General features: G+C 39.8%; 1 protein-coding gene across 10 annotated transcripts in view; it reads left to right on the forward strand.

Moving 5' to 3' along the window:
* The window catches only part of MAST4 (microtubule associated serine/threonine kinase family member 4), a 254,220-nt gene that overhangs the window by 89,511 nt on the left and 149,099 nt on the right, over positions 1 to 15,610 (forward strand). For 6 of the 10 annotated variants that reach the window (XM_015848582.3, XM_015848583.3, XM_085528875.1 and 3 more), the window contains one exon: positions 11,964 to 12,038. The exons of the other annotated variants lie outside the window; for them this stretch is intronic. In XM_015848582.3, the coding sequence (XP_015704068.2) occupies positions 11,964 to 12,038 (75 nt within the window). The remainder of the gene's footprint in view (positions 1 to 11,963; positions 12,039 to 15,610) is intronic. 10 annotated transcript variants of the gene reach the window in all.

Genomic DNA, 15,610 nt, shown 5'->3' on the forward strand with positions numbered 1-15,610 from the left:
TCATGTTCCTTCGTGTCAGATACCACAGTGAGCTGAGAGGTGGAACGCATCATGTTTTGAACTGAACTTGGTTGTGTTCTACAGGTCATATAGAAAACGGGTTTGTCAGAGTTCTCTATGTGCTGATTTGCTCTTGCTGGAGTCACTTGGCTTACCCCAGAATCGTAGTGGTTTTTTTTTTTCTTACCTATTTAATAATAATTGGAATAAGATCTACATGAAGAAAATGAACTTCTAATTAAGATTTTCCCCCATCAATCCCGTGGGTAGTTCTTAGCTTGACAGATAGTTTTGTTAACAAACAGTTTTTCTTTACTCACTATGTCACAGCTGGTAAAACCCGTAATTCTCCATGTTGTCTTTTTGAACTTCTTTGCAAGGTGCTTCATTTGAGTTTGTCGTGTTTCCTTTTCCCTCCAGTGCTGCTTCATGTGTCACGCTTGACAGGTTGATTTCTCAGGTTTGTATCCACCCACTTCAAGTCTTAAGTTCTCTGTTTCTTGAGTAGGGGTTTTATCACAATTGCCCGCAGACTTTGACATGCTATTAATTTTTCTTCCTAAGTGATTAAAGCAATAAACATTTTTGCTTATAACAGTGCTCGTTGCCCATTTGAATGTCAGAATTACATAAAAATGCACAAATGATTGTGATAATAACAAAGCAAAATTACAGTTCAGTAGTTTCTTTAAATTTTCTTGTCTTGGCTTTGCCTTATCTCCATTGAAGTAGCATTGACCTCTACAATCTCAACTCTGCCTTTTGCAGGACAGGTAAATTAGAAAATGTTTTTTCCCATCAGCAACTCAGGTCCTCTCTAATCTTGTTTAGTTGCTTGTTCTCAGCCTCTGCTCCCGTGTTTCTGTTGCATCTCACTCACCTTTTCCTTAAGGCCCTCCTAGATTTCATTTCTCAGATGTGGAACTCCACATTTGAGAAGGTGGCATGCAGTAGCTTGGGTTTGCGCTAGAAGAGATAACCGCACTCAGTGTCCATTCCTTTGAGAACAAGCAGGCTCTGCATAGGTGTTAGGCACTAAACTCTGAGTGTCTACAGAGTACATTGCATTTGGAGTAAGTAGTTCACTCTGAAAACCCCAGTTTTGTATGTATATTTGGCTTTATTTCAAATGGATACTAGATAATGTAGATGGCACCAGGATGTCCTCCTCCAGCGCATTTCAAGATGTTGTTGCAAAGCAAGGGTTCAGGTGCACTGAAGATTCTGAAAGCATTCTTAAGCTCTCCTGTCAGAAAGAGATCTACTTCAGCAGCAGTATACCAAAACTTAGTTTTTGTGCACTTGCCATGAAGGAAGAAATTAAAGTTTCAGAAGACATTGAAATATTCCAAGTCAATAATATCTCATAGGAGGCAGTAGGTAGTTGCCTTAGTTGAATGATAGAGCTCATGGCACAACTGATAGCTAGTAGCTCCTCCTACCCTATGTCATCCCAGATTTTATTTTCTGGTGAACCAGGCAACTATTTTCTACAAACCAGTTATATTATGCATTACCTTCAGGTAAAGGATGCTGTGTCAGAAATGTATCAGTACAGAATCGTATGTGAAGATACTTCTCAACTAGTGAGGGTTTTCCTACTGTCCCTCCTTGTAACTTCTTTCTCTTTTTGAAAAGGGAGACGTGGTAAAACAGGTTGTATAGTATGATTGTGTTAACTTCCGTTTTGAAAATTTTCTGATATAATAGCTTTTAAAAATCTTCTTTATGCTTTTGATTTTAATCATGCTAAAACAAGGAAGATATCACTTGAGCTGCTTTAAAATAAACTAACTGTACACAACTTCTACCTTTACTTTAGGGAATCTGGCAGTAAGAACCTGAAAATAATCCCTATTCTCTTATGTTTTCTAAATACAGTGCTCACAGGCACAGCTGGACCATTTGGGTTATGAGTAGAAAATCGATTTTTAGGTATCCAGTGCCTCTTGTGAAAATAGTTTCCTGGTTTTAAATTACTTCAATTTCTTCTTGAGATTTTAGTAAATGTAGATAAGTCCAAGAAGGGAAGAAGCAATGCAAAAAAAGAGCAACAGTTAGGAGTAGCAAAATATTTATGCCCAGGATAAAAGGTGTATTTTATGGTGCACTGATTCTTTATTGGTTCATGTGCTATTTTCTTTCTTGGCTCTTCAAGACGCAGTAGTATGTCTTTGTGTTTAAACATGCGAGATGATCACTAGTCTACTTTCATCGAAGTACTGTTGGGTGTCTTGCGGTTTTGGGGTTTATCTCTGGCTAGTTGAAAATAAAAAATAGCAGGTTTTGATGCTTGGGCATGAAGCTGATTAGCATTTTCTTATTTCATCACTTCTGCTCTGAGTAGTCATACTTCTCTGTAAACTGCAGTTTTCAGGGCAAATTGGCCAAAAGCTTTGTGGGATGGCTGTAGTAGATTGGAGGTAAAGCTGTTATTGCTAGGTGGGGTTCTTATTTCCTGAAGGTAGCAACCTTGGTAATGTGCCTGGTGTACATTCCTGATTGCATGCTGACATTGCATTGCATTTCTAAACTTAATTTCCCAAATATCAGTTGTCTGATTTGCCTGTCTATGCTCTTAGGACCCTGCGCTCGTCATCTTCCATCATAGATGTTTTTTCACAGGATCATAGAATGGCCTGGATTGAAAAGGACCACAATGATCATCTAGTTTCAACCCTCCCGCTATGTGCAGGGTTGCTAACCACCGGACCAGGCTGCCCAGAGCCACATCCAGCCTGGTCTTGAATGGCTCCAGGGGTGGGACATCCACAACCTCCTTGGGCAACCTGTTCCAGTGCGTCACCACCCTCTGAGTGAAAAAAAAAAATCCTCCTCCTCTAACCTAAACCTCCCCTGTCTCTTAGTTTAAAACCATTCCCCCTTGTCCTATTACTATCAACCCATGTAAACAGTAGTTCACGAGTCTTTGTATTTTGGCTTGCTGAAATTGCTTGCACTTTGCTCTTTCAGTAATGCTAACATTGCTCTGCTCTTTGTCTTTCTTTTTTAATGGTTTCTGTAGCACTTTATGCCTTTTGCAGTGTTTCAGCTCTAAGAGCAGAGCATCTCAGGTAGATTTTTAGCCCTGCTGCAAACCACAGTAGTGTATTTTTTTGATTTCTTTTCCCCCTAAAGACATCCTCAATTATTTTAGTGTAGTTTCTCTCTGATGTGGAGTCTCTCTGACAGATCAATACTAAGCTCTTCTTGTGCCAAACCCAGTGAAACTGGTTTGGCTTATAGGTATGTGAAGTGTGTGCACATGTCTTCAGGCTCTAACAAGGTTCAGGCAGAAAATTCATGCGCGTCTAAATTGATATGTTTCTGCCAAGGGGCTGTTCTACAAAAAATGTAGTATTTAAAGCAGCAGTTTTTTTCGTGTGTGTTTTCTCTAGCATGGATGAGAAAATGCTGCAATCAATGAAAATCCTGTCAGATATTCATTCTTTTCCTTCCTTCAAAATGCCTGAATGTTCTTTGTTCAAACAAATGCTATAATGTCTGTGTTCAACAGGATGTGGTCCAGGAGATGAAGGCAGTGCCATAACAAGCAGTGCTAATGGGAGGGTATTTGGCTGACTGATGGGTTAGACTGCCGGGCAATTAGAGCAGACCTTTTAGCTACATGCTTTTGCTACACAAAATCTAACCTCTATGGCCGTCCTGTAAGGATGGCATACAGCAAGTTAACTCGTATGAATTTTTTGCACTGCTTGCATGTAAGTTTCTATCGCTGGACAGATTAATTGGTATAGTATACAGTCCTGGTCTCAGAGTTCTCCTTCGGGAGATAGCTTTCAAAGGTTGGGAGTTTGTTTTTCTTTTTTTTTTTTTTCCCCTTCAGTTTGATTTTTGTTTTATTGTTTAAAATGGAAGTTACAGCTTTGAAATACAGTGCAAGATTTGTTTCTCTTGACTGTTGACGCATTGCTTCTGCTTCCTTAAGTTCTATAACTTGATAGAATATTTGTATTTGTTATGGATTGGTTGTGTTCTGAGATGGCTCTCTCAAAGAAATGGTTTTCATAAGCCTGTGGAGTTTGGCACAGAGCCTAAGCATTACACCGAAGATCTAAATTGAAGGTTGTGGAGATCAGTAGGAAATGGACCTCTTATTAGCTAAAGAATAATAGTAATGATAAAATCATTTCACACTCATTGGAGTAAAAATCTAGAAGGGAAGAACTATGATAGAATTTGTAACTTGACCCTACGTCCATGCTTGGCACACTGCATGGCCTTCTGTCTGAAGATCACAATTTCAGAATTTCAATGTCACTTCATTCAAGCAGAATACTTGCTATCTTTTTTTTCCTTTAAATTACTGTTGTTTCTTTCTTACTCATAGTTCTACAAATGTTTTTATTATTATTATTATTATTTAACAGCAAGCTCTAGAATTGCATGCTGCTTGCCTTTCTCCTTCTCCTTCCATATTCCAGCTACCTCTTTCTTCATACATAGGACTTGATTGTTTTAAACTGTGGGGAAAAGTACTCGGAAAACAGTCTGCAGCCATAACACTGACAGCTCAAAGCTACTTAACTTTTTGAATGCCTGCATCTTTAACTCCTTCCCGGTGTCTTGTTGTCATTGAGACATGGACAGCATTTCATTATTTCTGCGGTAGTTTGAGGCATAGGGAATTAAGTGTTCTGTCCAAGACCGCAAGGCCTAATGACCTTGAATTTCCTGATTGTCTCTTGTTACTGTGATTGCATTGCATAACCTTAGAACAGGCCATTTTGCTTGCTATCAGCTATAGCACAATGCAAAGATGTCAAGGCTGTATCTTCAAATGCAGTTCAAGAATGTGAAATGGCAGGGAGAAAGATGGTAGGTATGAAATGGCTGTAATGCCTGAACAGACTGTATCTAATTAGAAATCTTTTTTTTATCAAATGCTTGTCTGACAGAAGTAGTCTTGGCAGCTTTCAGAGATCAATAGGTAACCAATATAAGGAAGCTGTGTGTATGAAGAAATGTTATTGCTTTTGCAGTATATTGACTTAGCGAATTGTCATATAACTAACAGAACTGTAAGCAGATAATACTATATAGTGAATTAGTCTTGCAGTGATACTTAAATTTTTGGTAACATGGAGTGACTCAGTTATGTGTGAGTCCTGCAGTTTTGCTTCCTCCTTTGCTACATTTTAAAATCATTAGAGACTGGATTGTGTCTTTTGATTAAGGATTAAGGAAAAAAAACATATACTCTAAACCAAGGTTTTTGCATTCTAGTTTTTGTATTTCCTTCATCCCTTTGTTCTTGTGTTTTCTCTGTACTCACGGTTCTGTTAATAGAACTCTACAAAAACAAGGAATGATGACAGAATGAAAATGGATCTTTGGCACGTTCCAAAATACACAGTGTTGTAATTTGATATTTTCCGTCTTTATATATTGAGTCATTGAAACTGTCTCAAAATAATAAGGTCACAGAATTATAGAATTGTTTAGGTTGGAAGGGACCTTTAAAGCTCATCCAGTTCCAAGCCCTGGCTGCTCCCCACCAGCTCAGGCTGCCCAGGGCACATCCAGCCTGGCCTTCAAGCACCTCCAAGGACTGGACACCCACAACCACTTTTTATTTTGCTAAACTGATAAATTGTCAGAATTCCATTTCAAAACTTTTCTAGTCAATTATATTCAGCATTAATAACTAATAAGAGAGGGAGAATGAGGAAGGTCGTGGTATTCGCTGGTAATATGATGACCAGTGTTGTTCATATCATACCAAATGGAATGGCTTTCTCTTAAACTCAGTTTTTTTAAAAGGAAAATGTAGAAAGTGTTATGTCACTGTGGAATATGCAGCCTTGCGTATTTTTTGAAATAATGTTAAGATTCCACATCTTTTTTGATTTCTGTTAAAAGTTTTTAGTCTACAGAGTACACTGAAGCAGCCAGGAATATCAATGTGTGTCTTACTTGCATTGTTATAATTTTGTTTGAAGTTGGAAGTGAAATCTCTGGTACACAGAAATACCTGTTCTTAGGCGCTTGGTTGACAGCTGTTGCCAGTAGCAAGCTTGGGGTCCTGCACATGGGGCTAAGGCTGGGGGTCTGCTGCACCGCTCAGCGGACTGTGCCCAAGTGGCGTGTCGCTGACTTACCTTTCTTCCTTGCCTGATGTGTCTTCCTGCAGGGGTCCTGTGCCCCTGCACATGCGTCCAGTGTTGTTCTCCAGCTGGCAGTTAGCTTACCACTTGGTGCAATACAGCTTTGCTTTTAGCTGAATTAGCTCTGCAGTTGCTGTAGAAACAATACTGCAATTACCCCTCAGATGCAATTTTCAGTTTAGTAGTCTAGGACTGAAATGTAGCAGTGTTGCTCTTACAGGTGCTTCTGAAGAAACGGTGGAGGCAGAGATTTGGAATTGAATGTTCTTCTTTTTTCTTAGGTTTACATTTGTGTGCAGTGTAAAACTTTTCAGAGTTTAGAATGTTTCCTGCTCGCGACAAGAGAAGTTCAAGGAACAACTGGATGTTGTGTTGAGGGACGTGGTTTAGTGGGAGCTATTGGTAATAGGTGAATGGTTGGACTGGATGATCTTTTAGGTCTTTTCTGTGATTCTAAGTTGACTTTGTGTTGTTCTGGAGATGGATTCACCAATTTGCTAAGCTTACCGTCTTTGATAGTATCTTTTGCTGCAGCTTTTTAAAGCTTTCTATAATGTAAATTAAGGAAGAGGGAAAAAAACACCAAAATTAAACCAATATGTGTTTAATAATAGTCTACTTTTTTTTTTTTCTTTATGGGATAGAATTACCCTCTTCAGTGTTTAATTAAGCACGTGTTAGCAGAACACGTGTGTGTCTTGCTGATTTAATGAAGCTGCTAGTTAACTCGGTAGAAATTAAAGTGTTAGTTATGTAGTGAAAGTTCATACATGCGTGAAACAAACTTCTAATTCACAGTCATGTGCTTGATTGAAAATACTATGTATATGATACAAAAAGTATCAGGACGACTTTACATCACTGGATTTCTACTGGTACCTGAGCATCTGATCTTGCAACTGGTGTACTTGGTCTTATTGAAGGTGACAATGCTTCGTTTGGTTGGCTTGCATATTACTTGCAAGTATTGAGCTACTGAGTGTAAATCTTGCTCTATATATCACACAGCATGTCCTGTTTCTAGGAAGCAGCTGGATGTACTGATGAACTGTGTTTCATCCTGAAGCAGGTTTTTTGTTGTTTTGTTGTTCCTTGTTGTTTTTTAACTGTTTTGCTGCTTTGTTTTGGGGAGGTATGAGTTATGGGTAAGGACAGTAAAAGGAGTGAGCTGTCACTCTGAGAGTAGATGAAGGCTGTGCTGTGTGCATGTGCTGTGGCGTTGTGCATTCATGGAAGAGCTGTAAGAGGAAGCTGCTTGCTTTACAGCTCTCTGCCTTACTGCCTGATTCAGTGGAACTATAAAGATTTTATATCTTAATATATTTGCTCTATGCTTATATAGGAATAAAGCTTGTTAATTGCCTTGATCTCATCTAACCGTTATGGTCAACAGAGCTGGCAGTTCTACTTTGAGGTAAGGAAGAAAAACACAGGCTGGGCTGAACTAATGTAGCTTGTGTTTCCCAATCTCTTCTCTTGTTAATGGTACCTCTAGCATATGTAGAGAAAGGACGTGAGTCTTGACTTGTGCTTTGAGGTGAAGACTTTGGAGGCAGACATACAGCACTGTGTGGTGCTATACTGGCTGCAGAGTAGCACTGTGGCCTCATACTGACTCTGGCATTGCACCCTGAGCACAAGTGGTTGGGTAACAGTGCATCTAGAAGGAAAAAGCTGTAGGGTGGGAGGTAGATCACGATACATACAGAAACTTTCAGGGTATGGTCTGAACAGTTGACAGCAGCCCTTGGCTATGGTTGCTGTAACTTTCGCTGGCTGTGAATGCAGAGATGCTTAGGCTGGAGTAAAGGGACACTGCAGGGTGTGGAATCTCGGGTGTCTGGAACTTTAATCCTGGGTGCAGCTGTGTATTGAGGGCATAGCACAGGGCAAGTCTTGGAGTACTGAGATAATGGTTAGGGAGTGTGTAAGGGGGTGCTATTGGAGAGTGGGGTTGAATATGATGATAACAAAAACAGCGAAATAGTCTTGCTGTTGTTCTTTGGCTTGGTCCTGCAGCTAAGAGAAATGGAGTGAAGAAGGAGCAGATGCCACTCCAATAAGGAGGTAGAAATATCTTCAGATAAGAGCATGTGCTTGACAACTCAGAAGTTCTTGATATTGCTGTTTCCACAAAAATGACTGATGTTAATGCTAACTAGTCTTACATGGAACCTTCTTTTTGTAACAGTGTTAAGGCCTGTAGGTAGTTGAAGTGGCTTGCCAACCTATGCAGCCTAAATCGTGTTTCATTCTCATAATTGCTTTCCGACTTCGGTGCCTTTAGAGCTCCATTAAGTGTTCAATACCTGACTTTGGTACTGGATTACACACCTGGATCATGAAATAATTCTCTGATTCTGCTTCCTGACCAGTGTTCTCCATGCCATCTACCTAAACTGCCTTCCCTTGGACAGGAATTATTTAAGAGCCTACCTTCTTTCTGGCTGCCCTTGGTGATTTGAGTTACGCTGGCCTTTGCAGGAAGCTAATTTTCTGACAGTTGCGTTTTATCAGCTGTACAATTGCAGCTGGCCTGTTCCTCTGGAAAGGACATTCACAGGGTGTCATGGATCTGTAGGATGTTCTTTGCTGGTAGTAGCTGGACAGTTTCCTTGAAGGCATTAGACATTTCAGTATGTAGATATTTTTTTTTCCCCCAACACCTTATTAAATGAACAGTAGATCTACCTCTGAGACCCTGACCCTCATCCTGAGTTTTTCCGTGGTTTGTCTTTTATTAGACATCCTTGTCTGGAGCTGATGTGTGCATACAGAAATTTTTTATCAGCTAGAGTGTAATACTAGAGGGCATAAGGTTATGATATAATGGGAAACACATATGCGTGCACTCTAATGTCTCTGCATAGTTCAGATTTTGAATTCTTCTGGAGTGAAAGAATCGCATTCTCTTTGCTCTCACCTTTATTATTGCTAACTTCGGTTGTGATTTATTTATTTTTTGTATGCACAGTCTCAGCGGTTTCTGTTAACAGCTGCTGATCTCAGTTGCACCCTCAAGGTAGCTCTGTATGTTAATAAGTCCTAATAGTAAACATACATCCCTACTTGAATTTGCTGAGACCAGAGCTTAGTTGTTGAGACCTTTAGCATCAGCACAGCATAAGGAGTCCACTGGTCCTGTGGTTCTCATTAGTAATCCATTTCACAACAGCTGTGGGCTTGTTGAATGGGCTGTTGGATGAGCTGTGACCCTTCTGCACCAGTAATAGCTGTGTTTAGTCTAGACCATTTCTGTTTTACAGAACAGAATGCTTGTTCAGGCTTGGTTGGGGGAACTGTGAACTCTGGCTTTACAGCCAGAATGAGCTGGAAGGGGGAGCTGCAGAGGCACTCCAGAATCTAGTTACTGCGGGTCTTCATGGTGGTGACCCATGGCATGACTTGCATCGCAGCTCATTTCTTGTCCTAGCAAAGAGGTGAAGCCTCTGTTACCATGTGAGTAGTAGCAAAAGTGAGTAGAATGTATTTATGTTTTGGGAAAAAAGAAATAAAAAAGAAATTAAAAAAAAAATCCCACACTCTATAGTGCAGGAGATAATGAATCTGATAGTCTTGAGTTTTACTACCTGTTTGTCATGTGTCTGTTGATGCTAACACTGACAGTCTACCCATCTGATTATTTTGTACTAACAAAATGAACTGTTAGTGTATTCTGATTTATAATCTGTGGTTCTAACATTTCTGGTGTCATTGCAGGCACAGCTCACATATGAGTTTTGTTAGAGTCAATAGTCATTCCTTTGTCACTGGAACAATCACATCAGTTTATTTCTACTTTTATGCTTGTGAAACGGTATTCCTGTTTTGTATCAGGATTTTTCAGGGCGTAAACTACATTTTTATCAAAGTTCTGGACTGCTCCTGAAGGATATTATAAAGGAGAGGTAGGAACGAAAAAGCTGCTTATAACAGGGAATAATTTCCAGCACCTCATGCTAGATGGGTTAATAACCTCATCAGGATAGAAGGTAGGATCTCTGAAGTTTGGCACTCCTGACAGTTTGTCATTTTGAATACTTTTTTCCTCCTGAACTTATAATATTCAGTAATGGAATTGCAAGTAATGCTTTCAGGTTGTTGGGAAAATTCTCCTTTTGAATCACTGACCCTGTTAACATTGAGGCAGAGGTTATTCATTATAAAATACGTATATGGGAAGGGTACCAATGTCCTCTGAATTACTACTGCATTTGTTGGCAGATCTTCAGTAAATAGAGTGGTTGGGTAATGGGGGTTAGTTTGCACTGTTCACCCTTTGTTTTCACCAGATCTTTTTTGAGTTACAGATCTGGCTCTGCATGGCGTCTTACTGAGTGTGGAGGCTTTTAGCTTTTTGTTTTTAAGGAAGGGTAGAAATTACTATGCAGAAAGCAGAGTCTTGAGATCATAAGAAATATTGAGTATTAAATTATTTTCAGTTAGCCCTGCAGATGGCATCTTTTCAGGAATATGAGCGAGTCTAGCTTGCATTTGTGAAAGTGTTCTGATTGTGTTTTTTGTTTGTTTGTTTGTTTTCCTCTTAATAGATTCCTAGCAGGAGTTGTGTATTGGTTCTGATAGTGAGAAATAAAGTGTAGTTTTGCATGTGTTGAGCTAGGTTGAGCAACTGTGGCTCTTCCCTGTGAATCTTCTTCTAGATTCATTTATTCACCAGAAAACTTTATTTTTTATTTTTTTATTTTTTTTTGACTTGGCCCTTTCTCAAGTGACTGCCTCAGAGCAGTTTGACTGCTACATTCTGTAGTGTTAATTTCAGGAATACAGACTAATCTTAAAGACATGATTCAGTCAGACCTAGATCCTGATCCATTAGAATCTGTCTTACTTTGCTTGGCTTTCACCTCTTTACTTTTGGTCAACAAAACCAGTAATGCTCTCATGTTGTTCTGCACTTAGCGTTTGTATTTCTGATCAAAGTAAAGTCTGCAAAGGGCATGTTAAATCTTATGGTTGCCTTGCATTTTCTGGAAATGAGTAGCTGCTTAATCTTCAGTCCTCTGTGTGTTAAAATTTTCTTGCTGAAAATTCAGGTATCACATTCAGTAGAATTCATCCAGAAAATGAACTTGAATTTGCCTAATATTGAAAGAGGAAATACTGTTGTTTTAGGTGATTAAAACATTATGAAGTTGTTTAGTCAATGGTGTGTATTTAGTCTGTCAAGAAATAGGGATAAATGGAATCAATTTCTAGAAAAGCTGCTCAACCTAATACTTTAATGTTCAGTATTTCTTAGGTATGTTAGTGGAACTCCTCTTTGGTACGGTTTTGTGATATGGCCTCAAAAATACCAAGATGATAATTTCAGTAAAGGGGAATTTGTGAGTGTGAAAGAGGGAAACAAAGCCTCCGCAATAACCTGATGCATGGAATGCCTGAGGAAGCAGGAAGAGCAGCAAAAGAGATAGGAATCTGGAATGTGTTTTGTGTGCGGCTTCTTACACTTCTGTAGAAAATGCAAGGTAATGTAAGTGGGACAGCAAAAGGAATCTTTTTTGATTATAAGGTGTGTATCTAAAAATGAAGTAGGCTGATGTATGTGTATTTTTACTACACAGTGTTATTAAGTGCTTGTGAATGCCATGTAAAAGCTTAATGAGGCTACTAGCAGAAGATTCATTTTCTTTGATATTTGTATGATAAAATTAATTAAATTTGATTTCATAAAGCTTTTACAAAGCTAGTGAAAGTACAGTCCAGTTAAATACTCTCCTTCTCCCCTCTCCAACATCGTCCATTCCATCCCCCCCACGATCCATTTCCCTCCTTTTTCTCTGTCCTTGTCCCACTCCTTTCTCCGTTCACTGTCAGGAAGGGGCACCTCAGAAGAGTCATTTCAGCTCAGCACGTCACCGTCAGAGACTAGTGGAACCAACGGCTTCAAAAGTGAGTGCTTTCATTGAAGGACCATTTTCTAAAAGTAGAATATTGTGTCTAAAGAATGTTTGCTACTAAGGAAAAGCTCTTCTGTGTGCTTGATGGGAGACTTAATTATTACTTGTCTGCAAGTGATATAATCGCTCTGCCTCTGATGCTGAATTTCAACACTGGAAAAATTCATTTTCACATGCATTTGTTGTGCTTTGAAAAGTTGAGCTAAGGCTTTTTTAGATCTGTCTGCAAATAGAAATAGAAACCGTATGAAATATTTACTTCTGTGTTATTATTTTCCATTAGATTTGTTTTCTTTAACATGTGCAGTTCTTTTGTCTTAGACAAAAGGCTTTCATTATTTAAAAAGTTGGCTGGGTGAGGAAAATAGTTGTGTTCTGTTGCGAACCTCTGATATGAACTCTCAGAGAAAAAGAAATGACTTTGGCATCAAAAGGTGATATTAGCAGATACAGTGGCAGGATGAGATAAGTTTGTAAGATTGATCTACCTTTTTAGAGGCATTCTTTTTTTATACAGGATACAAAACAGTTTGAGATATCATACTTTGTGACTGTTATTATGGAACTTTTACTGTCTAAGCTAGTGAAGTGTATTATAATACGTATTTTAGAATATCCGTAATGGGTCAGCTGCATCTATTTTTGTTACTTTTTGTTAGATTTGAGCAAAAATGGAGCAGTGTATCCATTAGCACCTTTTCCCAGAAATCTCATTCTCCACTTCCCTTTTGATTCTGACTCATGCAGTATCAGTGACAACATTTATGTATAGTGTTTGGTACGTATTGAAGTGAATCAGTGGCTGTAATTTTGATCTTGAAATAAAACCCTGTTTTTAAAAAAGAAAAAAAAGAAAGTGTTCATAAATGAATGCAGTTTGTCTTAGCTTTCCAAACTGACTCCAGTTATTGTTGTCAGACTCTTTCCATTTCTGAATTTATTGACTCAGTAAGTATCTGTTTTGTTGACTTCTACTGATGCCAACATACTAAGAATTTTTTATTCATTTTAGATTTTAATACTGTCATATCTAAGCTCTTTTTTGATGTACCCTCAAATCACTTAAGATAATGCCTTCTGAAAAATGCGTGCTGGGGTACTCTTCTGTGGATATAAGCCTTGCTAGCTTTGGTCCCTCCTCCTTTATCTGGTTTTCCAGCAGTGTTCTGCCATACCCCTGTGTGCACCTGCCTCATCAAAGGCAGGTAGGTGTACAATGGAAACCTCAATCTGTTATCTACAAAGCGAGTTTCTCAATATTTGCACTTTATTTCCCTGAAGACAGAAGAACAGAAAAGGCCTTGACTGATGATGAACAACCCTTAGCCACTGCTCTTTAGTTGGTGTATTTGCTGCTGGAAGGATATCCTGGTGCACCGGGAGCAAGTACATGGGCAGCTCACTGCTGTTGGACACCAGCCCAGCATCCGGGGGGGTACTAACAGCACAAAGCACTGCATCCTCTACTGCATCCTCTACCTTTCCACCTGTGGCCATTGTCAGCAGCCTCTGAATGACCACATGCTTGGAAAAGACTCTTTTAACACACAGTGGGGGCACAGCTCTAGTGAATACTTTGTTTTGATTAAAAAATGCCTCTGTAGAAAAGAGAAAGAACCAGCACTGCTTTACTGCCCATACTGTGCATTGGAAGAGAAGAGCTGCAAGGTCATAGCTGCCAGAGGCATGGACCAGACTACAGATCAGCTGCCCCATCTCATTTTGCATGTCTACCTCATGAACTGGAGAAGCAGGTTTCTGAATCTTGGTTTTTTTTTTATGCCCTTTCACTGGATGGATAGTATTTCCAAATGACAGCAGATTCTAACAGGCAACTATGCTTGTCTTTTTAGACAGCTGCCTCTTCCCTTCTTCCTCTCCCATACACTCTACTCAGTGAAGAATAGTTGCTGTGCTTTTTATACCAGTTGCATACGTGTTTTCTTCTCCCACCCATTTTGCTCTATTCTTGAGATCAGCTGCTGCAGCTGAGAGAATTGTACTTCTGTGGTTTGATTAAGGTAACTTGAGGTAAGAACTGTTGCATGTTTCCCACTCCCTCCTGTCTGCCTTTCCCTTCTTTTGTGCCTGAATGAAACTGAGGCATGGATTCTGTGCTTTTTCTTCCTCTGTCTTGAGATCTTAAGCCTAGGAAATAAGATGTTCCTTCATTATCAGACTACGCTCAGTCTGCACCAGCTGATGGAACTTAGGACCAGAAACAGAACTTGGCAACTCAACAGCTGCCCTTCATCAAGTAGTTTTAAAGCAGAGATATTGACCCCTGTTTCTGTGATGAAGAAATGAGGAATGTACAAGTTGCTGCTCCACGTAGAACAGGCCCTGGAAGCAGTCATGAGAGGGCAATTTTCACCTTTGCTCAGAACTGTTGGGGCTAGGTTAGGCTACTGTTCCTTTGTCTGTGAGACAACTCAGTAGATGAAGGTAAACCTGTCCTGCTTCTGAAGCAGGTGCTTCAGGTAGTGGTGTAGTGATGGGAGGAGTAGCCCAGGATTACCTTAGCAGTCTTAGCTGTGCATTGCAATGCTTCACTTGCTGGTTTGGCTGGGAAGCAGGGTGATGTGGCACCTACATAACAAGCAAAGGTGATATTCTATGTTCCTTAAAGGCCCATCTATACTTCAGTATGTACTTGAGGCAGCATGAGGTTCTCTCTGCCATTCAGATCATGCTGCAGAGGGAGGGTAATGAAAGTGCTGTTGGCACCCAGCATCGAGAGACAGTTTTCTTTTCTTGTATTCTCCTGCTTCGCTTCCTGAGCTGCTGTTCTTTTGCACGCTTACCTACAGACTGCAGCAGTGCAGCAGAGATGACATCAGGATCTTTCTTGTCATGTTGAATTTAAGGGCACTTACTATCCCATACTGTGACAACATGACCAGTGCTGTGCTTGAAGGAATCTGAATGGTTAAAGAAAGCACAGAATGTTCTCCTAAAATGTGAATCCAGCTGATAAAGTTGGACTTCTCTCAACTCAGAAGGTGACAGTGGTGTAGCTGGTCTCTTAGCCCTGCAGAACAGTTTACCTGTTGTTAGCAGGTATAGTTATCAAAGTTTAGCTTTGATATATTCTCATTATTGTGAGGACCAGAGAAGCTTTCCCGATCAAGATGTTGGAGAAGAGTCTGTTATATTTTTTAAAAAAGCAAACAAACTTGTTACTTTGAAATGTTACGTTGTCTCTTGGCTCTGTAAAGGCTGATAGGTTCCCTTTTATTCCTTTTGCTTTCCTGTGCAGCAGCTGTTTGCCCAGGTGGCAGGATGTTATGGAAGACCAGGCTGCAAAGCTTGCAGAAACTTTTGCCTGTATCAGGGATGCTGGTTGGGGGGGGTAGGGAAAGACCATCAGAGATCCACAGATGAATTCTGGTTTTATGCCTAGGAAAGCATGCTGGTGAGTTTGTAAGGATTTATTGATTTGCATGCCTTATCCCTAGGTTTCTTCCATCTGGCTCCTAACATCTTGAATGTAGGAGAACTTGTGTTTGAGGGTCTAGGAAACAAGTCATTTTCTCTACTGAAAGTAGCAGTGGCTTGTGCCTG

The sequence above is a fragment of the Coturnix japonica genome, chromosome Z (genome assembly GCF_054131305.1).
Source record: "Coturnix japonica strain WE chromosome Z, WE-NBRP24, whole genome shotgun sequence".
Lineage (NCBI taxonomy): Eukaryota > Metazoa > Chordata > Aves > Galliformes > Phasianidae > Coturnix > Coturnix japonica.